Source organism: Cylas formicarius, unplaced genomic scaffold, assembly GCF_029955315.1.
Source record: "Cylas formicarius isolate icCylForm1 unplaced genomic scaffold, icCylForm1.1 PGA_scaffold_9__14_contigs__length_23061073, whole genome shotgun sequence".
Classification (NCBI taxonomy): Eukaryota; Metazoa; Arthropoda; class Insecta; order Coleoptera; family Brentidae; genus Cylas; species Cylas formicarius.
In genome coordinates this window covers 7,642,584-7,666,499 of record NW_026844365.1, presented here as the reverse complement: position 1 = coordinate 7,666,499, position 23,916 = coordinate 7,642,584, and the positions used below count along the sequence as shown (strand labels likewise).

At 40.4% G+C, this 23,916-nt stretch overlaps 4 protein-coding genes across 5 annotated transcripts in view; all 4 read left to right on the top strand.

Annotated features, from left to right (window-relative positions):
- Nucleotides 1-15,400, top strand: part of LOC132707171 (uncharacterized) — a 103,084-nt gene extending 87,684 nt beyond the window's left edge. For both annotated transcript variants that reach the window (XM_060678897.1, XM_060678896.1), the window contains exons 5-14: nucleotides 2,650-2,711; nucleotides 2,768-2,839; nucleotides 2,898-3,035; nucleotides 5,404-5,469; nucleotides 5,527-5,941; nucleotides 8,159-8,414; nucleotides 8,472-8,652; nucleotides 12,553-12,859; nucleotides 12,918-13,047; nucleotides 13,462-15,400. In XM_060678897.1, the coding sequence (XP_060534880.1) occupies nucleotides 2,650-2,711; nucleotides 2,768-2,839; nucleotides 2,898-3,035; nucleotides 5,404-5,469; nucleotides 5,527-5,941; nucleotides 8,159-8,414; nucleotides 8,472-8,652; nucleotides 12,553-12,859; nucleotides 12,918-13,047; nucleotides 13,462-14,734 (2,900 nt within the window). In that variant the 3' untranslated portion in view covers nucleotides 14,735-15,400. The remainder of the gene's footprint in view (nucleotides 1-2,649; nucleotides 2,712-2,767; nucleotides 2,840-2,897; nucleotides 3,036-5,403; nucleotides 5,470-5,526; nucleotides 5,942-8,158; nucleotides 8,415-8,471; nucleotides 8,653-12,552; nucleotides 12,860-12,917; nucleotides 13,048-13,461) is intronic.
- Nucleotides 15,401-17,241: 1,841 nt separating this feature from the next.
- LOC132707477 (brachyurin-like) lies at nucleotides 17,242-18,383 on the top strand. Its single transcript, XM_060679347.1, has 4 exons — nucleotides 17,242-17,464; nucleotides 17,524-17,687; nucleotides 17,739-17,980; nucleotides 18,030-18,383. Exons 1-4 carry the CDS (start codon nucleotides 17,414-17,416, stop codon nucleotides 18,326-18,328), a joined length of 756 nt encoding a protein of 251 aa, XP_060535330.1. The 5' UTR covers nucleotides 17,242-17,413; the 3' UTR covers nucleotides 18,329-18,383.
- Nucleotides 18,384-18,747: 364 nt separating this feature from the next.
- LOC132707600 (trypsin delta-like) lies at nucleotides 18,748-19,765 on the top strand. The gene is made up of 4 exons (XM_060679506.1): nucleotides 18,748-18,808; nucleotides 18,861-19,024; nucleotides 19,073-19,314; nucleotides 19,368-19,765. The coding sequence occupies exons 1-4, from the start codon at nucleotides 18,764-18,766 to the stop codon at nucleotides 19,673-19,675; spliced, it is 759 nt and encodes a 252-aa protein (XP_060535489.1). The 5' UTR covers nucleotides 18,748-18,763; the 3' UTR covers nucleotides 19,676-19,765.
- A 2,525-nt stretch (nucleotides 19,766-22,290) lies between these two features.
- Nucleotides 22,291-23,888, top strand: LOC132707292 (zinc finger CCCH domain-containing protein 15 homolog). Its single transcript, XM_060679083.1, has 4 exons — nucleotides 22,291-22,518; nucleotides 22,575-23,015; nucleotides 23,071-23,562; nucleotides 23,639-23,888. Exons 1-4 carry the CDS (start codon nucleotides 22,447-22,449, stop codon nucleotides 23,801-23,803), a joined length of 1,170 nt encoding a protein of 389 aa, XP_060535066.1. The 5' UTR covers nucleotides 22,291-22,446; the 3' UTR covers nucleotides 23,804-23,888.
- Nucleotides 23,889-23,916: the final 28 nt, after the last annotated feature.

Here is a 23,916-nt window from a genome sequence, read left to right as displayed (position 1 = left end):
TTGGCATCTCATTATTCGCGAAAATTATATTGGCCAGAAAATAGATATGTTTAATTTCTTTATAACTTAATTGTTTGATAAACATGCTCCGTTTGTCGTTTCTAAGATCACCAAAACCTATGCTGCTTGGTTAACGCATACTATTCGTGAAATAATGAAAATGAGAGATAGTCTATTTCCAGAATATAAAAAATCCAAATCTATCGCTGACTACATTGCTAATAAAGAAATAAGGAATGTTGTATTTGTCTTGCATTTGTCGATTCTAGGAATTCTAAATGGATATGGCAAACTTTAAATATGTTCAAAATTTGTAATCGACCGATTTTAGAAATACCACCTAACTTAAAAAATTCCAGTGATATTAATCATTTTTTTACTTTTGTTTTTAGAAATATTAACAATTACCTCCGAACCACTTCTTTCAAGTTCAACTGGAATATATCATTTGCATTTAAACTCGCAACTATTGACTCAATTAAAGCCATTATTTCAAACTTTAAGTCAAATTCTGCTGGTGTTGATTATGTACCTGCTAGAATGCCTCAGATGACCCTCCATATTACCGCCCCATACGTTACACATATTCTTAATTGGTGTTTAGAAGTATTTGGAAATTTGCTTTGATCACACCATTGGCAAAAAATAATAATCCCAGTATACTTTTACACTCAACGATCACGTTATTACTTCTTTAGATAATAGTCTTACGAGTGCGCATATATCATTAGACTACTCCAAAGCCTTTGATCGGCTTGACCATAAACTTATGTGCTCCAAAATGATTTTTTGAAAACTGCTTAGCCAACAGATATCAGAGAGTTACCCTTGACAATGCAAGTTCAGAATTTCTCCCTATATATATCAATTTGGATTTGCATACCTTATTTAAACCTAACATTGAACAAGTACCAATCAATCAATGAATTGTAATAAAAACCTTGGTGTTATATTTGATTGTAGACTCGTGGAATATGTGTCTTTGTTGGTGAAAAAGTCTTATTTGGTTTTGCGCCATTTATACAGGCATAGAACTGTCATTAATTTCAGTTTACGGAAACTTTTGGCGTAATCACTTATTCTTTGGATTATGAACTATGGTTTACTCCTCTATTACCCATGTCTTGGTAAAATTCAAAACAGCTGTTGCAGATTTATTTTCGGCTTGTATACAAGTATTTTTTGGCGTCCATGGTTTCCCAAATTATTAGCACGTCCAATCCGTCCTACTACAGACTCTCACTGTCACGATATCGTTTAGCTTTGTTCCGCAGATCATTTTCTTATAACGCTAACACAGTCAATTAAATTCTTTAAAAAATATTTCAGGTTGAAATTGTTAACTTCCCAAATAATTTGATTTTCAATGTATTCTTTTTATTTTTACTTTTTATGGTTCCATATTACTATTATATTTATATATTATACTATATTTAATTGTAATTATAACTTCCTATTGGTTTTCAATTTAAACATTTAAGGGGTTAAGTGGAGTAGGTTTTCCTAAAGGCAATTCAAAACCATGCACTACAATAACCATACAATAAAAATATATCGAAACGTAGGATATATAATATATATATATATATATATATATATATATATATATATATATATATATATATATATATATATATATATATATATATATATATATATATATAACAATCTAATTAAAAGTAACTTAATGTATGGTTCAGAAACTTGGAGAATGTCAGAAAAACATAAAAGGTTAACCGATTCAACCGAAATGGATGCACTTAGAACGTATCTGATACGGCCATATACAGAGTAGCTAACCAAATAATGAATTGGATACCACACCACCGAAAAAAAAAGAACTTAGATATTGTTCACACATTGTTACACCGAATTTAAATTTTAATCAAAATATTGACACAAAAAATACAGACTATGTCAATGGTGTGTGCAATTTTCAGTAGACTATATTTTTTTAGACATCTATCGTGAAATAAAAAATTTCAAATCCTTTTTGGGCTCTAAAAATATTACCCAATAACCCGAAGTACAGTACCTCTTTAATATACTATTCCTCTTCCCCCACGAGATACCGCAGTTCTAAAGATTTCTATAGACGTCTGTCATAGCCATCTGCAGTCATGAATTCTGACTTGCTCCGAACGACCGTCACCTTATCTTCGGTCTTCCCTTCTATTACCTGGCGAAGAATCTCGTATAACTCGCCTCTCCTAGATTTTCTCCCCTTGACTGTCCTGATGAGTTCTTTAGTGCAGGACGCCTATGTTTGTCTGATGTTCCTTCCATCCATGATATTCGCAGCCTTCGTCTATTCTCTTTTTGCTCTTTTGGTTGCATCTATGGTCCAAGCATACAAAATAACGGAAAAGATGCAGCAGCCATGTTGTACTTGATCTGTTTGACGAGTGTGCACAGGTACTTTAAAGATGACATCTGTCCAATGATGTCTCCGTGAAGCCCTAGGAATTTGCGCCTTTGTATCTAAAGGAATATTAGTTTGATCTTGAACTTATTCAAACACTGCTCACTATATTCCACAATAAGGTGCATTAGAGACCTCTAGATGTTACGACACTATGATCTGCGTATTATTAGCACAGAAAGAATAGCAAAACTGAGCGGATTTACTACCCATTCGTTTTGTTCCAGGTGCCGCCCTGATGAAGGTCGTCGAGGTCTACAAGGAAATTCAAGACCAGCAGATGAATATTGTAACGTCCCATCTCGCTCGTAAAAGTCTTCGTTTCACTGAATTAATCTTTTTCAGCTGAAAGCTTTCTACGTAGACCTGCTGGTTCCGTTGGAAACTAACCTGGAAAAGGACACTAAAGTCGTCCAGGTAACCGAACGCATTTTCCGTCTGACTTTCTCATTTTCTAATTTTTTTTTAATTCCAGTCGGAGCAGAAACGTTTCCTGCAGCAGCACAAGCAGCGCTCGGAAACGTACAGCAAGGCGGCGGCCATGATGAAAAAACAAAGGAAAAAGTCGCGGGGCTCGACGAAATCGGGCCTCGCCATGGACAAGGAACTCAAGGTAAACGGAGAACGGCGTTATGGGCGAGCTCGCGTCAATCCGAGCGCGAAATTCAGATTTCCCGTTCCATAACTTCTTGTTATGGTTTGAATTCGATTTGCATCTTTTAAACTCGGTCGATACGCTGTGTGCCGCGTCGCTCTGGCTCTGGAAATAACTTACATCCCGCTGCGTATTATACAGAGTGTTCCAAAAAACGTTCAAGATCCGTAAATTAAATTTAGACGACAAAGTTACTGTTGAAGGTTATACGGTTGAGGAATCTAGAAGAGAAATAGGAAATGAAAAGATAACGAAAAAAAAGGCAAACCCAAGAATACGAATTTTTCTTCTACTGCCTGCTTCACATGGAACGAAATTGATAATAAAAGGGGGTCGTCTGAAATTTTAACATGCGTTCTTAAGTTTCTGGCAACATTGTGACGCGAAGAGAACTAAAACTGTTTATTTATTTGTTAATTAATGTACAGGGTGGTCCAAATTCGAGGGGCCTCTATGGCTTTAAGCGTTTGCAGCATACCCCAACATTAATATGGATGTTACGTGCTCGATTTTTGAGAGAAGTCAAAAACTGAAAACCGCATCATGATATGTCAAAGCGTTTCTGAGGTACAGGGTGATTTTTAAAAATGTGCGTTTCTAAAAACCCTCTATAAGTTTTTTATTTGTCAAGATGCAGATTTTTATTAAAAACATATTTTGAAAAAATTTTTTAGGGGCAAATAATCTACCTGTTTCACCGATTTTGTCTTAAAGCCTTTAGTTCACGAGATAAAACACAAAGTTACATTTTTTTAAATGGAATACCCCAATTTAAAAAATAGTTTTCTAATAAGATTTCCTGTCAAACGATGTGCCATTCACCTATTTTTAATCTGTAGTTAAAAAGATATCTGCAATTTTTTATAATTACAATAGTAGGCTGGGCTTAAATCTGACCTATGCAGTTTTACGGTACCTATCTAGGTAGCCATGATCAGATAAAAACCATTGCCATGATACACAAGCCCAAGTGTCAATGATGCTGATAGTTTGATGGTTTGAAAAGTTTGAAAAGTACAACCTGATAAAATGTTATATTGAAAGTAACGAAAATCTACAGACAGCGTTAAATCTATATTTCCAGAGATATCCGAAAAGGAGGCAACCTAGCCAAAAATATTTTTGAAGTTAAAACGTCATCTACAACAATACGGATTCTTTACAAAACCGCGGCCTAGGACGTATAGAAGCCTAGCCAGAGATAGAGAATATCGTGATAGAGCTTGGGGTATTTAAGATGGAGGGTATGTCTGACCATCATATGGTACACTGCAAATTGAAGATACCTAAATCTAAACCGAAATCATTTTTTAAAACCTACAGGGATAATTTTTGTTAAGAACATTTTCGTAACTGACGTTGATGAAATGATGGAGTTTTTTAATACTAACTTACTGGAGGTGTTCAGCTTGTATGCGACTTTAAAAACTCCGAAGATAACAAAACCGCCAGCTCCTTGGCTCACTTAAAAATAATGATTTAGTTGAAACACAAAGCACTGTCTAAATATAAGAAACAGAAAACCGAAATATGCTGGATTGGATACAAGGAGTTGAGAAATCTTGTAAATATGTGCTAGAAAAAGTTGTTGAGAAGCAGCTTGGAGATTTTATAGCTTTTATAGCACATTATGGTATAAATACGGCTCTTTTAAAAATTTGTGATGATATATTTCGGGCAAATGATGTAGGCCTGAATACCTGCTTAATATTGCTTGATTATAGCAAGGCATTTGACACTCTGGACCACCGCCTGCTCTTTGCTTAACTGAAATACTTTGGTGTGGGGGCTGGTGTGTTTCATTTTTTCAAAAGTTACTTTTCTGGTGTCAAAGAGTATTCTTCAATAACTGCTATTCGAATTATGTAAATTTTCGCAATTGTGTGGCACAGGGTAGTATTTTAGGACCGATGCTGTTTTCCGTTTATACCTCCGACTTCTGTAAATTTATTAAGCGTTGTTCCTCTCATTAGTACGCAGACGATATTCTTTTAATTACTCTTAAATTAATACCGCCGTTAATAATAGAAACAGTGACCTACGTGCTATCAGTGATATTTCTAGTAAGCGTGGTCTGCTATTTAACGAAAAAAAGCCGCAACTTATAATTTTATATGTTTAATGTTATAACAGTATCATATGCTCGTTTTAGGAGGCATGGATGCCGCCCCCACGGTTATATATTTTGTAAGATATCTCCTTCGAAACCGAATAAAGGCCCTTTATTATTATTACTATTATAGTTATTTGAGAGTTTTTATTTTATTAATTATCCCTCCCCATATTTCCCCAACAAGTTTCGATATAACGGGTATCTTTATTGCAGAACATGCAAGTACTGGAGGAAGAGAAGACAAAACTCGACGCGTTCTGCGAGCAGAGCCTCAAAAACGTGAGTCTGCGGCGCTGGTCCCGAGCACACTTGTTCATAACATCGTCTATTTTCAAGGCCATGACGCAAGAACGCCGTCGCTACGGTTTCGTGCTGGAAAGACAGTGTTCCCTCGCGAAGCACTACCTCTCGTATCACGCTCACGGCGCCGAGTCCTTCCAGCAGAACATCGAAAAGTGGTCGGAGGTAGCGAAGACCCGCGAATACTTGCCCGAATCGGTGGAGAACATCTTCAGCAACAGGCTGAGGCAGATTTCCGTTTGGCAAGACGACGACCTGTACTCCAACCCCCGCAGTCCGAACTTCGAGGACGATCGGATCAGTCTCAACTCGCAGCTGCGGAAAACCAAGAGCATGGACGCATCCTGTCTAGATATAAGGTCCATACAGGAAGCCGGCTCTCCCGTCAACACTTTGTCCAGGGCGAAGTCGGAATATAATTTGAATTCCTCGCCGCGTTCCGCCTCCCATGGTAAGCGCATTCCCGTCCCCTTGCCGGTCGCTGTTTTAACATTCGTGCATACGCAGCGTATGAAGGACAAGAAACCCTCAATGAAAAATTGAAATCAACAAAATTATATTCTCTACGTGATAGTGTGGTCAAAATACAAGATTTTCAAAAATGTTTACCCCTATTATAGTATTTTTCAAAATGTATGTCGACGTTGTCCGACGCTTTGCATTTGGATCTTCCCAATCGACATCTTGCAGGTTTCTTGCGCTCATCGATTTTTTTACGCCCTGTTTCCAATAGGTTTTTGGTCTTCCTAATTTCCCGTGTTCTTTATGTTGCCATTCCATTGCTTGCCATTCGTTGCACGTGTCCATACCAAATTAATTGTTTCCTTTCAGTATCATCTACAACGGTTCTCAACAGATTCTACCCTTTTTTTATATTTTTCTGTAAGTCTCCAACTTCCAGCACCATATTGTAGGCTGGATTTTACAAACCTTGTCATCTATTCCCGTTGTATCAAAAATAACTCTTGGCAATGTTTAATGTGCAATGTGTAGTTGTAGATCACCAGGTTCTTCACCAATACATAACTGCAAGGCACCATTTCCCATATTCTTCGATCAGTTTACGTATTATGTACTCCATGTACTCTTTATCATTTGATTGCTCGTCTGCAAACTGCAAGGTGTATAATTAAAAGTTATTAAGTTCAATCCCCATTCCGTGTATTTTCCTTTTCCATGGCTTGAGGGCTGCAGCCACATAGATATTAAACAGTGTTGGAGATATACAGAACTCTGTGTGAGGCCTTTATTTTTTGGGAATTCCTTGGTGATATAGTTCCCTAACTTCGTTCTTGATGTCGTTCCATTCTACAAATCTTGCAGTGCAGCAGTAAGTGTGTGATTGATGTCCTTTTACCCCGGAAAAGGGTTGGGTTGACACAACTGATAAATGTAAAACAAACGCGCCATCAAATAAAGGTAAACGAACTATGAACTATTTTGCATGCTGGCTCTAAAAATGGTTGGATTCCAAATGGACATTCTCTGTTTGCGAAAAATATCAAAGATTCTTCTCTGGATTACCGCTAATTTATTTGAAAGTTTCTTTTAAAAACAAACTACTTACAAACATTCTTCCTAATAGCGTCATTGTAATGGACAATGCAAGTTATCACAGTAGACAGTTTGACTAAAACCCCTTCCTTATGTGACACAAAAGCAACAATCCAAAATTACATGTATAATAACGACATTTATTTTGAAGATTATACAAAAAAGCAATTAATTGAGATTCTACAAAGCTTGAACCTTCAAAAAGTATACATACGTCTGTGATAATTATGCAAAAAATCTAGGGCATACAATTTTAAGGCCTTACCACTGTATATTTAATCCCATTGAACATGTTTGGCACCAACTGAAATCTGCCATTCGTCGTAACAATGTTTTTCCCTGTGTTAACTCGAATGTCCTCAAACTTATAGAAACTGAAGTTTTTAACATCCCTCCACAAAGTTTGGCAAATTCTGTTAAACATATAGAAAAAGTAGAACAATCGTGTATCCATATTGCAAATAATATAAAAGAAATAATAATTAGAACAGGCGATGATAGCGATAGTGATACTGATACATTATGTGAATAATTTTAAGTAATTTTATTTTAGATTTAAACATAAATACATACATAAATAAATAGATATTGTTATTTCATTCTTACAACTTGCCCGGGTCTTTCCTTAATCCTTATTAGTTAGTCACTTTCTTATATCTATGAATTTATTGCCTGGATCGCCTTTTGAGGTGACTTGAGTAGTAGATTTGGTTACTTCTACAACCCCCTCCCCCAGCTGGAACTGATTTGACAAATGTATGTGCTTTTTGTTTTTTAAGACTATTATGATTATACTCAACGTTTTTGAGTTGCTATGGTTGTATTTTACTACTTTAATTAAAATTGATCTAAAACGTTGGCTTTTGTTAAAATATTTGTGCCGGCTCTTCGCGCTTTTAAATTTTATTTTAAAAAACACGATTGATGGATAAATTCCTTTTCAGAAAATCTCGAGAAGCCAATAAACAATTGTAATTGTATTCTCCAAAGATATACCATCATACCGTCTTGTGGATGTGTGTTATATACGTTGGCCCATTGTAGTACTTCTTTTTAATTAAATAAATAAAGAGATAGAGAGATGAAAACAGACGAGACGTCGTTGTCGTTTCAGATGATGATCGTACCCCGACGCGCCGGCCCAAGTCGATGGCGGTACCGCCGCCTCCGGCATGGGACGCTCAATTGGGGCGGGCGCTGTATGCTTACCTTTCCAGCGGCGAGAACCAGCTCAGTTTCCACGAAGGCGACCTCATCGCCCTGATCGGCGACAGGAATAAAGGCTGGCAGTTCGGAGAGAACTTGAGGACGCAGTGCAGCGGGTGGTTCCCGCTCGCGTACACCGAGATCCTGATGGACGACGAGCATACGTACGTCGATGGTGTTATTGTCCGCGGTAGCGGGTTGAGGACAGATTTTTTCCGCAGCTCTCCGAACCATCGTAACGAGGCGGGGGGGTCAGGGCAGCAGCCCCGTAGCAACGCTGCCACGCCTACCAACGCAGGTGCCGTGCACGCTTCCGGTACTGGTACGCTAGAACAGAACACCCCCACTCGTTTGTTCGGCGACACTTTGCACATACACCGGTCCACTAATAACGCTAAGCAGGTAGAATTGCGCTAGTTGTTTTGGTTAGTTTGTATTCGAGTAGAATCTTTTCGACTTGGAATCGCATCTTTACCTACGCCGTTGCATTTGGTTACCGTGTGGGGTAATTTTATGGATATGTTAATTATATGTAAAACGATATAAATGATTTACGACGCAGCTGAAGTCATAGACCCTCTAATATTAATTTTATCTCGGTTAAAGTTAAATGACAAAAGCTTACCTCACTTGCGAAATACAAATATTTGCAGCATAAATTGCTATGTTCATGGAGGTAACTCAAACAATTGAGCCAATGTAATTCAATCTTTTGATCTAGAGCAGGGTTTCCCAACTTTTTTTGTTCTTTGCCCCACTGTAACATTTGTTAATTTTTTATGTCCTCCATGCATAATTTTTAACACTAAAAAATTAATTTTTCCACTTAAGATAATAAAGGATGGGTTTCAGGAAGGTATCACTATGAGATTGCTATCAAAAAACGGTAAATAATATTTCAAAACATATAATAAAAAAGTGAAATTCAAACTTATACAAATTTAACAGAGATTTTCTATATTAATTTAGTGCTATCCTTGCGCTTGATGCTTGATGCATAGAGATTTTATATCGGACTCCAATTTGGTTAGCTAAGTTAATCTCAAGTCTCCACGTTGTGTTGTGTTGTGTCCAGTCGATTTCTTAAAAGATGGAAACGGTAGAAAAATTTGTCTTGCATTTTTGGTTGCATTTGTTTCTTCACAAACCCATGCTATCTCTCCTTTTATATTAAATAAAATTTTTACTGACTCATAATTTCGAAATTCTGCGAGTTCTTCTTGATACTGCATATTTGATATATCAGACAAATCGACTAATATTAGCTGTTGCGAAATCAATTTGTTCTAAATCTTCACATGTTCTGCGCCAATGAAACTGTTTAACTATTAACTGTTGTTAATATGGTTGTGATAAATCTGTATATTGGTAGTGAAACAAATATCTTTGCCTTTGTGTCGACAAGTATTTTATTTGTTCCTTGAGGTTGCTTATTTTGAGTTTTTCAAAGATATCGGTTAAATAACTTGCAAATGCTTTATCATCGATAGTTAACAGATACTTCATTTCAGGATTGTCTTCCATAAGTCTTTTCAAGCGTTTCCTTTAGATAGCCATCTTACTTTAGTATAAAATAAAAGTCTCACATGGTCTTCCTTTTGTTCCTCACGAAATAACTTGAAAAAACGGTCAGATTTGGCACCAGCTCTAATGGAATCATCGCACTTCATTACTGCATGTAGTACTTCATTTAGAAAAGAGATATTTTTGGCAACCAAGTTTTCCCTATAAAGAACACAATGCACAAAAATCATTTCTGGATTCGCATCTTTCATCAGTGTTAAGCAGTCATTTTTCGTGCCCATCATTTTAGGGGCGCCATCTGCAGACGTTATATTTTTCATTGGTATATCATTAATATCTAAGCAGTTTTTTAACTTATAATAAATATCCTTCAAGGTAGTGGTGCTAATCTTCTACAGAACAACATTCCTTCAGCAAAATGTGCTTCATCAATATACCTTACATAAGTTATCAATACTGCCTCACCGTCTCTCAAAGTTCATTTATCTATTTGCACTGAGAATTTTCTTGTTTTCAGCAATTCAACAAATTATCTTTCAATGTCTTCGCTCATTTCGTTTATTCTTCTGCTAACAGTATTGTTACTGAGTGGCATAGCTTTTACATCTTTGTCAACTTTTTTCAGAACCGTTTTAGGAAATGCTGATATTGACGGTTTGATCAAATTCTTTCATATAATGTGATTTTTTCCAGTTTTAGCAATTAATAAAGGTATTTGATAAGCCTCAGTAAAAGGATTATTAGTAGAGACTTTAATTTTGTTCTTTTTCCAAAAATTTTCTTCAAAGTTGTAAAGCAATTCAAATCTGAACTAATATTGACGACCTCGTTTCATTGATTCGTTGGTTAGTTGGCATAAAAGACAAAAAGGCATCCGGCTATAGTGAACAGCAACCAACCAACTAACCAAATTTTAAATACTCCTCCGAATATTTAAGAATTTTTTCTTGCTGGCATCACTCATTTTACTATGGGCTAAAAAAAATTTCAATTAAAAACTAATGATAAAATATGTGTTATAATGAGCTCAGTATGACAGAGTAAAGGTATACTAAAAAAATATATTTATTTCAATGTATATAAAACATTTGCATATTTTTTACACTTCATATAATTTAATTTTATTGAAAGTTAAATGCTTATAAAATTAAAATGAATATCAAAAAAATCAAATACTTACCAATTATATCTATACAGTATATATAAATATATTTATTAAAGCAACGATTAACTGATGGACACTCATTTAAATTAGCACCAACTGAATGATATGTGAAACACTACAGAAGTGGAGTTGAGCCGATTAGGCGCGGACAACTGCGTTGTTTAGCGAGTTTTAAAACATCCGCACAGCATCGGCATCGGCAAGCGACACACTGCGGTGAATCGCCGAAGCAGTTTACTTGACGACTCTAATCACCCAGTTGATATTTGTTTATTTATTTATTTATATGTCACAGACCATTCAACAGGCAGACACAGCTACCCAATTACAAAATGGCACAATATAGTCTTTTATTATTTAACAAAATCGAAAAAAAAAACTGATGCTTGTTGAAGCCTTTGGTAGTTCGCAAAATGAATCCCAGATTTCTCAAACATTTTTTGACAATAGTTTCAATATAAGCCTCAAAGTTTAACTGTGTGTTTAATTCCCAAGTCTTTTACTTGCTTCACTCTTTTCAACTGTTTGTTATTAAGCATTAAGTTAATATCCATAAAATCATTTTTCCTTGTAAATAGAATATATCGACATTTTTCAAGATTTTCAAGATAATCAGCAAATCTGTTAAGATCGCTCTGAAGCTCTAATACATCTAAACGTAAACGAATCTCTTTATTTACTTTTAAATCATCGGCAAAAGGAGTATAAACAGAAACCGGGAAACAAAGGCCATCGAAAACAAAAATATTAAAGAGTAAAGGACCCAGATGAGATCCCTGGGGGACACCTGAGGTAACATTTGCACGATGAGAGTTATTACCATTGACAACAACAAACTGAGATCTTTCTGTAATACAGCTTTGCAATAGTTGGAAGAGGTCGCCGTGCACACCGAAATTTCCGAGTTTTATCATTAGAGTTGGATGATGTACTTTATCAAAAGCCTTGGAAAAATCGGTATACACATGTTAGAAACGTCAAAGGACCTAATTATTATTTACAGCAATTTTTTATGATTTTGCTTTTTTTATATCACCGATATCTAGTCTTCCGGAGCGAAAGTGTTAAAGTCTCGCATTGCACAAAACATTTCGACATTACAATCTAATCTGGAAATTATAGTAAAATATGCCGATCACCCTTCAAACGCAGTAGGTACACAATATGAAATGACATTCATTCAATTCAAATGACACGAATTTTTCATTTGCGTCGGCATTACACTTCTATGAACTTCTGATCTGCAGATGTCCCTAAGCGTTTTTTCGTGGCATTTTGTTCCGTACTAGTGAAAATTAGGTTCTTTTAGTGCCTTTTGAATGCAAGACTCGGGATGACGCGAGTAGTAGAATTTCGTTACTTCTACATCCCCCATCCCCCGGGAAACTTATTCGACAAGTTTATGTGTTTTTTAAGATTGTTATGAATATTTGCAGTCTGTTAAGAATTTTTTTGAAATTGTATGGTTTTATTTCACTACTTTAATTAAAGTTGACCTAAAAATTTTGCTTTGTTTAAAAAGTCAATATCTTTCCCTCTTTCTTAATAATATTACATATTAACTTGATTTGCTAACTGTCATTTGGGTACTCTCTGGCCCGTTTGTGTTCCAGATTCGCCGCGCGATCGGTTCTAACAACATCCCCCCTCCTGCGTTGCCAGCCCCCGTCCCCACTCCCTCACTGCCGTATCAGAAATCCGGCATGTCCCAATCTCAGAGCACCAATTTCTCGAAGGAAACGAACAATGTCCAGTATTCCGCACCCGGAATCAAGTCTTCGGCTTCCGCGTTCGGTTTTCCTTCTGCGGTGGCGCCCTCCGGCGGGCAATACTCGACGCATCCAGCGCCTGCGAGATCTGACCGACCTCCGACGGGTTCTTCGCTACCGTTGCACCTGCAGACCAAGGGCGGCAAGATCGGTAAATCGTAAGGTCAAACTTCGGCGACGTGAAAACAATTGATGTTGCAATTGCGCAGGTGGACCGGTGGGAAACGTTTCCCTCCATTCGAGCAACGACTCGGGATTTTCGAATGATCCTCCGCCCCAACCAGAAGTCGATTACTCCGACGACGACTCAATGGCCGGACAAATCAAGTTGATGACACGGTAAGTTAGAGGTCACTCGTCGATCGGAACTCCTATAAACCATGTACATTTTGTACACCAAGTACAAGTTCATCAGTTGTGGATTATTCGTTACTTCTGCGGCCTCCATCCCGTGATGGAAATCTTGAGATAACGAACTTCCTAATCAATGTTTCGCCGCTTTTCCAAAGCACAAATTGTAATTAAAAAAGTTAGCCAAAATATCTTCCCATATTCTATTATCTACTTTTTATTACCGCCAGATTATGCGCTACATATCCTAGTCTAATTAGTTACCCCTCGTTTGTTATTGGTATTGAGCTGGATCGACGAGCAACCTCTGAAAGTCATTTGCTGTGGTATCGCATGCGCTTTTTTTATTATGGTTTCTGGCTCGTTTAATATTTTAATTTGCTCCGTTCGCCCCGTCCACAGTGGTAGGTCGAGAAAGTCGCCGCACGGCGACACGAACAACAATACCCTCCAGCATCCGAAGAAACAAAAGCGGTCGCAAAAGTCCAACAGCCACGGGAACTTGGTGGAGAGCCGTTACTACGCCGCGTCTGACGAGGCAGACGCGGCTAAAGTGAAGGTGAAACGGACGAAGTCGTTCTGGAAATTTGGCAAACACGGCTCGGACAACGAGATCCTTGAAGGGATGTCGCTGTGGAGACACCGAGATCTGGTGGACCTCGACGACGAAAACAACAAAAACAAAATCAACAGCCAAACACGCGTGAGGAAACCGAGCCGCGACGTTTCCAATGATTCGGACAGAACGATGGTGGAGAAGGAGCCGCCGAAAGAGTCGAAGAAGAGCGTCAAGCCGGCGAAGAGTTTTAAAGATAAAGCGAAACCGGGCGCGGAGCAGCCGCCACGCAGAAAGTCGTCGGCTAAAATCAAGGAAGAAGAGAAGATTTACGAGACGCGGAAGCCAGCCACTTTCGATGATCAGTTTTATGACGACGACGGCGACGGATTGATGATGAAAACGGTGAACAGAAAGAACATCCTGCAGCAGTATAGTGACGATATATCTGCGGGAGATTCGGAATCCGAGGAGAGTACCAGCGACGACCCTTACGATTGTATCGTCGTTGATGATCAAAAGGTGAGGCGGAGCGACACCAGGTTCCCCAACGTCGCGGAAATCGGCAAAAAGCTAGAAAAGCTATCCAAGTCGAGCAAGTATTCGCCCAATAAAGAACCCATCGCTCAGGTAAGGGAAAAGAACGATAAGAACGCTGGCGATGTTACCGTTGAGTACCGGCACTCTTTCAAGACCTTCGGGGTCGAGGTACATAACGACGAAAACGGGGAGAAGGAGATGTACAAGAAGAGCGCGGAAAGCGAGTCGCACTACGCCGAATCGAATAAGAGGACGGCTAAGAAGGAGCGACCCAGTTATGAAAGCATCGCCTCCGACGTCGACGGCCCCAGGTCGAAGTACTACGACTCCGCCAACGACGAGCTTTCCGATACGCTCGAGAATAGACAATTTCTGCCTCGCACTAAGCTAGGCAAGACAAACAGCGGCGGCTCTAAAACCGATCAGGACGTCAGCCTGATGGAGTACGGCGAAACATTGCAGAGACGCCTTAAAAATCCCGAATACAATTCGAAGTACGATGAGAAGTCGCCTCACAACGGGAACATGTACGGGCCGTGGTACGATTTATGGGGCCTCGATTCATCTGCTAGGAAGTGACGCATGCTGCACGTTGTAGTTGTACGTTGGTCATGTTTTTCATCTCGGTGACGGTAGTTTCATGCTTGCAGGTCTTCGAACGCTAACTACGCCACTATCAAACTCCGGAAGGCTAATCCCACTCCTGACAGAAAGTCGTCACTAATCCTCGAGTAGTATCGCCTAGTGGGAAGCGTATGTTAGGTTATCGTCGTATTCGTGCTAGTCTATTATCTCTGTCTCTAAAATTAACTTGAACTTTGTATATACATATATCTCCTCTCGGTGGTTGGGAATGGTGCAATAACGTTCTTTCGCAAAACGATCCCTTGTGGCAGCGGCGGGTCTGGCTTCATTAATATAATGTATAGTGTACATAAATGTAATACGCGAAATGCTCATTGTACGATATTTTTCGTCTATTATTTTGTCCCGAAATTGTACGCGTAGGTTACACCGCGGGACATGTCCATTACACATTCTTATATATATAATCAGCCGTAATCGTATATCACGACATAACCGTAACCGTTGTCCAATATGTTATACTCAATATTATCGTCAACCGTTTGACAAGTCATTTTGTAAACCGTACCATTTATTATAACAATAATAATAATGATAAACTACCCGATTTGTTTTTGTATAGAGGTAGCTTAAGTGTTGTTAAACTTGTATATGATTTTATTACAATTAATAAAGTTTTATATTGTTTTAAGCGCAGGTTTTTGTTTTTTGGCGAGGACTTGTACAACCTAATCTCAACGGGAAAAAAATGAAATGAAAAAAGGGCTAGCGGTCACTCAACTCAATAAAATTCATTTATTCATACAGTGAGCAGTCTATAGTCGTATCTGATTGCCCCTTTTCGTAGGAAGGAAATTTTGAGCACTTGAGTTATCTAAAAATACACAGGCTCTACTATTGGTTAGTTTAGGGACGAAAACAAAATTAACACGAAAGGGAGCTTAATAATATTGTTTCTAACTGAACGGGTTTAGTCTTAAAAAAACTGACCAGAGAAGTAGCGTGCAGAAATATTTCTAATTATGAACAGAAAATAAGGAAAACGTTTATTTTCTATAATAGACTGTTTCCTTCGCAACAGGAGGCTGAACTGGCAACTTTTCCGCCAGGGCGTGGCTAAATTAAAAAGGGATTGACTTCCGATGAAAACCGCATTCTGGAACCGTCTCTGGTGGTATTGGTATTGGTATTGGTATTAAAAGGGGGCGCCCTCACGGGCGTCTAAGCACTTAGGCCACCAGATGGGCCCGTTGTGCCCCCAGGCCGCTCTAGAGGGCGTCCAGAATGCCGCCCCTCCTATAGAAGGTCAGCAACTCCTTTAGCCCAATACCGTGCACTGAGTCCGGATCGATCAGGGCCGTTCCGAAGACTCCCAATCTTGCCCATGTCAAGGCAGGGCACTCGGTGAGCAGATGATACGGGGTTTCCCCTCCTTCCAAGCACCACCTACACTCCGGGTCGTCTCCAATGCCTAGCAAGCAAAGATGCCTCCTAAGCCTGCAATGTCCTGTGTAGGCCCCTGTTAGTGCTCTACACTCCCTTCTGGTCAGTCTAAGCAGCGCCCTGGTCCGAGGGAGGGCGGGCCCATCCATCATAAGCCTCGCCTGCCTCATTCCCGGAGCAACTCTCCAGCCCCCCGCGGCCCGGTCTCTCGCCCAGGCTTCAAGAGCTCCCTGCCTCACACACGGGGCGATCCCCAAGCGGGGCTCTGGCCCTATATGCCTATGCGAGGCGCCCTCTCTGGCTAAGGCGTCCGCTGCCTCATTGCCCCGGATACCGGTGTGACCCGGGACCCAGAACAACGTGACCTTCCTCTCCTCAGCCACTCTCCTCAGTACCCCTTTGCACTCCTTCCTCTATGGTGGTTATCAAAAAAACGACTAGGTTTAGCCATAGGAAGTGTCATGCAAGGTGTCTTCATAATTAATGGCATAAAAAAACGTGAAGAAATACATAGAGAGTTTAATTAAAGAAATAAAATAACCTTATCCTAAGCTATTAATCGAGAGTACACTATATAAATACGTCATTTTTTTTTCAATAATTGAATCTACCGGAATGATCGATAGCGCCATTTATCATTTTCCACTTATCTCTACTAGCTCTTGTGGAAATAAAATTGTATTTACTGATGAACAAGAAAAATATTAAATCCAAATCACCGCCAGCAGCAAGAAACAAAGACCTTACCGGTTCGGCGTGGCTCAATAAACTCGATTTAATGAACCAGTCGGAACCCATATAGTTGACGCCGTTTTTTGCCCGTATAGGGTTGAACTTCAAAATGCTTTTTGTTTATGTTCTTACTTTAATTCGGGTACAAAGTTTTAGTGGCCAAAAATAAAACAAAATGAACGATAGCGGCTCCGAAAATCAGCCGAAACTTTGGAACGAGAGATTGCGCTCAATTAGCACCCACAGATAGATAAAAAAGAACTTTCGTTATCAATAATTCTGGATCCACTTTATTCGAAAACGATTACAAAAAAGGACAGACGGGATGCGAAACGTTCCCAAATTTCACGCGAAAACGCACCAGTATTAAAATTAAATTCAAGTACGATTTTCTCGTAAAAATTATGGGTAATATATCTCTCAGATTAATACGTAATCAGTCGAGTGCCACTTCGGTATTGTCAATAGCGCTCAGTACTAACTCATTGCTTGCCAATAATGACGACGTTTGCGGTGTTGCTAGTAGCTATAGCGACGGCTCAGGTCCAAGTAAGTATTCCGCCACTACTACCCGCGACTCCCGTACCCTCCTGCGCCGTTCGTTTTAGCAAGTCGCGTCCATTAATCAAGGCAACGACTCGTTGGTCCCAGAACCTTACATGGTGGCACTGTTTTTACACCGTAACTACACAAGGGAATCGGTCCATTGCAGCGGCACGCTCATATCGAGCAACTACGTACTCACGGCGGCTCGTTGCTTCTTCGACAACGAGTGAGTTGCCTCCGCGTAGTCCCGCGCAGCGATCTCACCTCGATTTCCTAGCATTTCCACCATAAACATGATCTTCGGAGCTTCGGCCACCGATCGTTGGGAAGAAGGTCACCTGACGGTCACTCAAAACACTTCGGGGCTCACTCTTCACCCGGGTTTCGATCCCGACAGCTTCGCGGATGACGTGGCGCTTATAAAACTAGACGATGACATCGTCTTCACGAACTCCATAGGATCAATCGAGCTTTACGGCGGCAACGACACTTTGGACGGGCAAAACTCCACCATACTTGGTAAGGAACGGCACTGAAGAATCCGACGGGCATATAAAGATATTTCTAGGTTTCGGTCTGTACGATTACCAACTGAAATCCGCTTCGAACCCGGTGCTCCAGCTCGTCGAATGTACCAACAGCGACGACTTCTACACCGACCTCGTAACCGACAACCAGATCTGTTTCGACGGGTCTGGGTTCCTGTCCGCCTGCGAAGGCGACTTTGGAGGACCGGTAGTCGTAGATGGCGTCCAAGCGGGCATCATCTCGTTCTACCACGAGGACAACTGCAACACGGACCAACCGACCGTCGCGACCAGGATCTCCGCCTACCGGGATTGGATTCGCGATATCTCCGGGGTCTAATTCAAACCAATTCGACGCATTTGATTGCCTTGTACGCTTTATCAATTAAAACTTTACCATCTTAAATAGGGGCGTGTTATTTTATTGGGGCGAATTCATTGGTCCCACGAAGCGACGGGGGCGTTGAAACAATGACACCCTATTAGCCTGGGACGAAAGCTCCGCCCTGTCTTGTAAAGCGGAGCTCCCACAACAGTGAAATTTTCAGTTTACAATGTAAACGATTTCACATATTATTGGGCCAACCTGAAGACGTTAGACTTCTTCAGTCGAATATATTATTTTTTATATAAATTTATCTTCCCCGTCGGTTCGAGAGCGACGAGGTCGTAATCGAGCCGATTAGAGATCGCGAATATTGATAATCGCTCGAGCACCATTCGAATGAAAAAAAATATTTTGAAACGGTACTCAGTAGCACAAAAACGCCTTACAATGTCGCTCGCAGCGTTGATGATCGTCCTAGCCGTCTCCATCCCGGTAAAGTTAGTCAAGGGTGGTACTTACCGACTTTAGAAGACGCTTCTTTTAGCACGTCGCCTGCATAAATCTGGGCAACGATTCCCTGGTGAACGAGCCGTTCATGGTGGCCCTTTTCCTTCACCGTCCGTACACGAGGGAGTCGGTCCACTGCAGCGGTACGCTCATATCGCAGGACTACGTCTTGACCGCCGCGAGATGCTTCTACGACAATGAGTAAGTCGATACCCTACACGCCTAGTAAAACGACCGATCCTTTTCCAGCGTTTCCACCATTAACATAATCTTTGGAGCTTTGGCTACCGATCGTTGGGAAGAAGGTCACCTGACGGTCACTCAAAACACCTCGGGGCTCACTCTTCACCCGGGTTTCGATCCTGACACGTTCGCGAACAACTTAGCCTTGATAAAACTAGACGATAGTATCCCCTTCACCGACTTCATAAGCCCCGTCGCCCTGTACGACGGCGACGAGACCTTGGAAGGCGAAAACTCCACCATACTAGGTACTACCGTTGCTCAAAGTGATCACCCGCTTATCATAGCACTCTGACCTTAGGTTACGGTCTCTACGACTATCAGCTGAAGTACGCTTTCAACCCCATACTGTCGACAGTCGATTGCCAAACGAGCGATGTGTTTTACGAGGACCTCGTGACCGACGAGCACATCTGTTTTGCCGGTTACGGATTCTTATCCGCTTGCGAGGGCGATTTCGGCGGACCGCTCCTCGTAGACGACGTCCAAGTGGGCGTCCTTTCGTTCTACTGGCATGACGAGTACAATTACTGCTACTTCGACCAGCCGACGGTTAGTACTAGGATATCACGATTCAGGTCTTGGATTAGAGACATCTCAGGTGTTTAAATCGACAAAACAAACCTGAACTATTGTTTAATAACGTGAACTATTGTTTAATACACGAAATAACCTTCAATTCACATGAATTAGTTTTTAAATGTCGTTAAATACGTAGATTGACTTATAATAATAATTTTTCTAAACTGATGCTGAATATTCAAAAAATAATCTTGCGTGTCAAGTTCGTTGACTTCAAAAGGATTGATTTATTTAATTAATTATGTATTAATTATTTTAAGAATTGACATGTTAATATTGCAAATTATGAAATATACCTTGGATTATGAAAAAAAAATCTGTTTTTTTATTTTCTTTTCGAAATTCGAAGTAGATTATTAATTTGGTTGATTAGTAGATTCTATTTATAAATTAAGCTTTAAGCTGTCATTAAACACATTAAAACTAATTTTGCATATGCGGTTCGTTTTTTTTAATACATTAATTTAATTGGTTAATTAACCTTATATATAACTAAAATATATTAAAAATATTCTCTCGTCTAGGGCCTTTGTCTCAAGTCAATTATTTTTTGGATTGACTGGTATTACAAAATCAATACCTTAATAACATAAATCTATAATAACTAATTTTACCTATCTATTTAGTTTATTTTATGCTGAACAATTTTACTTAATTAAACAACATTATTACATTTTAAATCTTATAAATTAGTCATTAAATATTGTTTATATTCTACTTACTCATCGTAGTCATTAATTAATTACTATAAACTAGTCTTGAAAAGACGTTAAATACCTTCAAACAGATTTAACTGATTCTTTTACCTATCTAGTTTGTTGATGTGAAACGTTCGGTCCATAATATGTTAAATTTGAAACATTGTAAATTAGTCCTTGAATATTAAAGAACCTATTTTATAATTAACCATTTTATTCATTAATTTACTGTTTTCCTGATTAATCGATGTTACATACCTTTAAATTAAATTAGTAATAGGCACTTGACCTTTAAATATATATGATAAACAACCTTGTCCTCCTCCTCTTTTCTCTTTGTTTTACGGCTCCACTTGGAGAGTGGTCTTGGTCTACGTTTGCAACTTTGTTGACTGATTGATTGACATGAAGTTAACGCTCCTTTCATTTCAAGTAAATATCAACAAATCCGTGCTTAATCGTGGTTAGTCAAAGGCAGTCCACCATATCAGATATTTGCCTTTGGCGTTCTTCTCGTGAATCGAGCTCTGAACTAAATTAAAACAGCAGGGAAAGCGCCAGACGGCAAAACTTCGAAGCGAAGGAGGGCGGTTAATTTTTTACTTCTTCCGGCGGCACCTGCGGGAAGTTTTTTAATTTGAATTTATCGTCGCCGGTTCAAATTACATTCGCCCCGTCTGAAGAAGACCTTCCCCCATCTCTCCCGCCGGGGTGTCAAGGAATCTTTCGCCCTTATTTTTAAACTCGCCACTTATTTTGTTGACTGCTGACTCCTTCGGTGGGCGGGACGTCTCGAGGGCGTGGCGATCGGACGATTTGATTGGACAACTAAAATTTGAGACGTACATGTTCCTTTTTGTCGTTATGCTTTGTTTTAGTCCAAGGGATTGTGGGAAAGATAAGCAATTGAGTTTGAAAAGCGGATTTTTACAATTTTGCATTAGCTTATAGTTTATAGGAATTTTACGAGAATTTAACGAAACGTGGAGATTTTAAAACTCCAGAAACTGAGGTTTCCGGTACAAGATTACGATTTTGGGAGAAACGACGGCGGGTATTGGGAAAAACGGCCCTGCGGACGAGTCTACGTGACGAAGGCGAAGCTTAAAAGGACGGGCACATAAGAAATCCCCCTCACGGTCCTGCGATTTCCACGTCGTATTTCTTAATAACGCGGAGAGACGGGGGGCCATTACCTCGACACGTGGGGGATCCGCGTGACTTTACGGCGGAGTGGGCTACGTGACGGCGACGTCACCGGAATATATACCCGCTCCCCGCGTTGTTTACAAGAAATAATTGGTTTTCGTTGTCTGCCATTACCGTTTTTATTTGCCCGGATCCCCTATCCTACCGACTGCGCCGCTAAGCAGCGCGATTTCGATGCAGCGACGGTCTTACGCCGTCGGGGGACGGGTCGAGATTTATATCTTTTTTTCATTAGACGCAGCGCCGGGGTAGGCCTCAGAGGACTCCAGGGACTCCATTGTCAGCCGTAATGACATCAGGGTTTGCTCAATAAAGGTGCCGATACGAGCAAATGCGCTCGGCTCGTCACAGAACTTTTAAGAGGGTCGCATTGTCGGTGGGTGAAAAAATAACCCCAGCTTTCTTTCGCTGGAATTTTACCGGCAAACGGGATGAAAAAACAATTTTTCTCGCAACGGCGTTTTCAGCCTCCTTAATTAATTCAAATTCAGTGCTGAAATTCGACCACTACCGCGGCATCTCACGGATACTAACCGTAACCAAATCCATCGTCTGTCGCTATTTGATGTGTTACCTGCACCAAAATCAAGGGTGACCAAATTGATTCTTGTAGCTTTCGAAAGTTCCGGCCAGGTGGCGCAAAGTGTAGAATATATTGGACCAGTGGATGCCCCTTTTCAAATAAAGATCGGCATTTTTCGACATGAGACTTTTTTTTTATTTCACTTCGACATCGATTAAAAAGCCAGTGATCATGCGTCTCTGTCCAGGAGCCTTCAAAAGATAGAAGAAGCTGTCATTTGAACGTCAGCGGTACGTCAAAAATCCAAATACAAAAAAACCCATGCGGACGTAATCGGTAAAGAAACAGGCGGTTGCGTTTTAGACGAGATGCCACCGAAAGCGAAGCCGGCGGCGCCCAGCAAAAAGACCGAACAGAAGAAGAAGGAAAAGGTCATCGAGGTAAGACGCGGAGCGATAGGGCTGACGCTTGGGAATCTAGCGGTGTGCCGTTTCAGGACAAAACGTTCGGTCTGAAGAACAAGAAGGGCGCCAAGCAGCAAAAGTTCATTCAACAAGTGGAGAAGCAGGTAAAAACTGGCGGGATCCACCCGCTGAAAGAGACCACAAAGAAAACCGAGAAGGAACAAAAACTTAAGGAACAGAAGGAGCTGGCAATGCTGTTCAAGCCGGTTCAGTCACAGAAGGTGGAGAAGGGCGCCGACCCCAAGTCAATCGTATGCGCGTTCTTCAAGCAGGGCCAGTGCGGCAAGGGAGACAAGTGCAAATTCTCCCACGATCTAACCATCGAGAGGAAAGCGGAAAAACGGTCCCTGTACGTCGATATGAGGGACGACGATGAAAATGATACCATGGAAAACTGGGACGAGGACAAGCTGAAGGAGGTTATTGAAAAGAAACACGGCAAAGCAGGCGGAAAACTCCCAACGACTGAAATTGTTAGTTTTTTGTGTCTAGTGAGGAGAAGAATTGTAAATAATTTTTTTTTTGTAGATTTGCAAACATTTCTTAGAAGCGGTCGAAAAATCCAAATATGGGTGGTTCTGGCAATGCCCGGCCGGCGAAAATTGCATCTACAGGCATGCCCTGCCGCCCGGGTTCGTCCTGAAACGGGACAAAAAGAAGGATGACAAGAGGGAAGAAATTTCGCTGGAGGATTTGATCGAGAAGGAGCGGGCCGCGTTGGGCCCCGCCCAAACGAAGGTCACTCTCGAGACGTTCCTCGCCTGGAAAAAGCGCAAAATCCAGGAGAAACGGGACGCCGCCAAAAAGGAAGAGGACAAGAAGAGGAACGACTATAAGGCGGGCAGGCAGGTTGGCCTCTCCGGAAGGGAAATGTTTAGCTTTAACCCTGAGATGGCGGCGCAAAACGACCTCGAAGATGGGGATGAGGCCTTCGATTCCTCCATGTACAAAGAAGAGGACGAGGAACAGATCCAGTACAAGGAGATCAACCTGGATATGCTCGGAAATGAAGTTTCAGAGGTTAGATCTTTCTCTTCTTCATCCTTTTCAGAAATTTACTAGATATCATTCTTCTTCTTTTTTACTTGGAATGAAGGTTGACGGAAGCGGTACCGTGGCGGGAGAAGATCGATTCGCGGAGAGGAACGGGGAAGCTGGTAGTTCGAACGAACCTGCTGTACCCATCAATGAAAACTTGTTTCTGGACGAAGATCTGGACGGTTTGGATGACGAGCTGAACGATCTGGATCTAGACGATTAACGGATCGATCGGATTTGCTAGTTTAAGTGTAAATAGGCTACATTACTAGTGTCGGCGGCGATTTTTTAAAAAATAAAGGTTATTACGTGAAATGTTTTTAGTGCGGTCTGCTC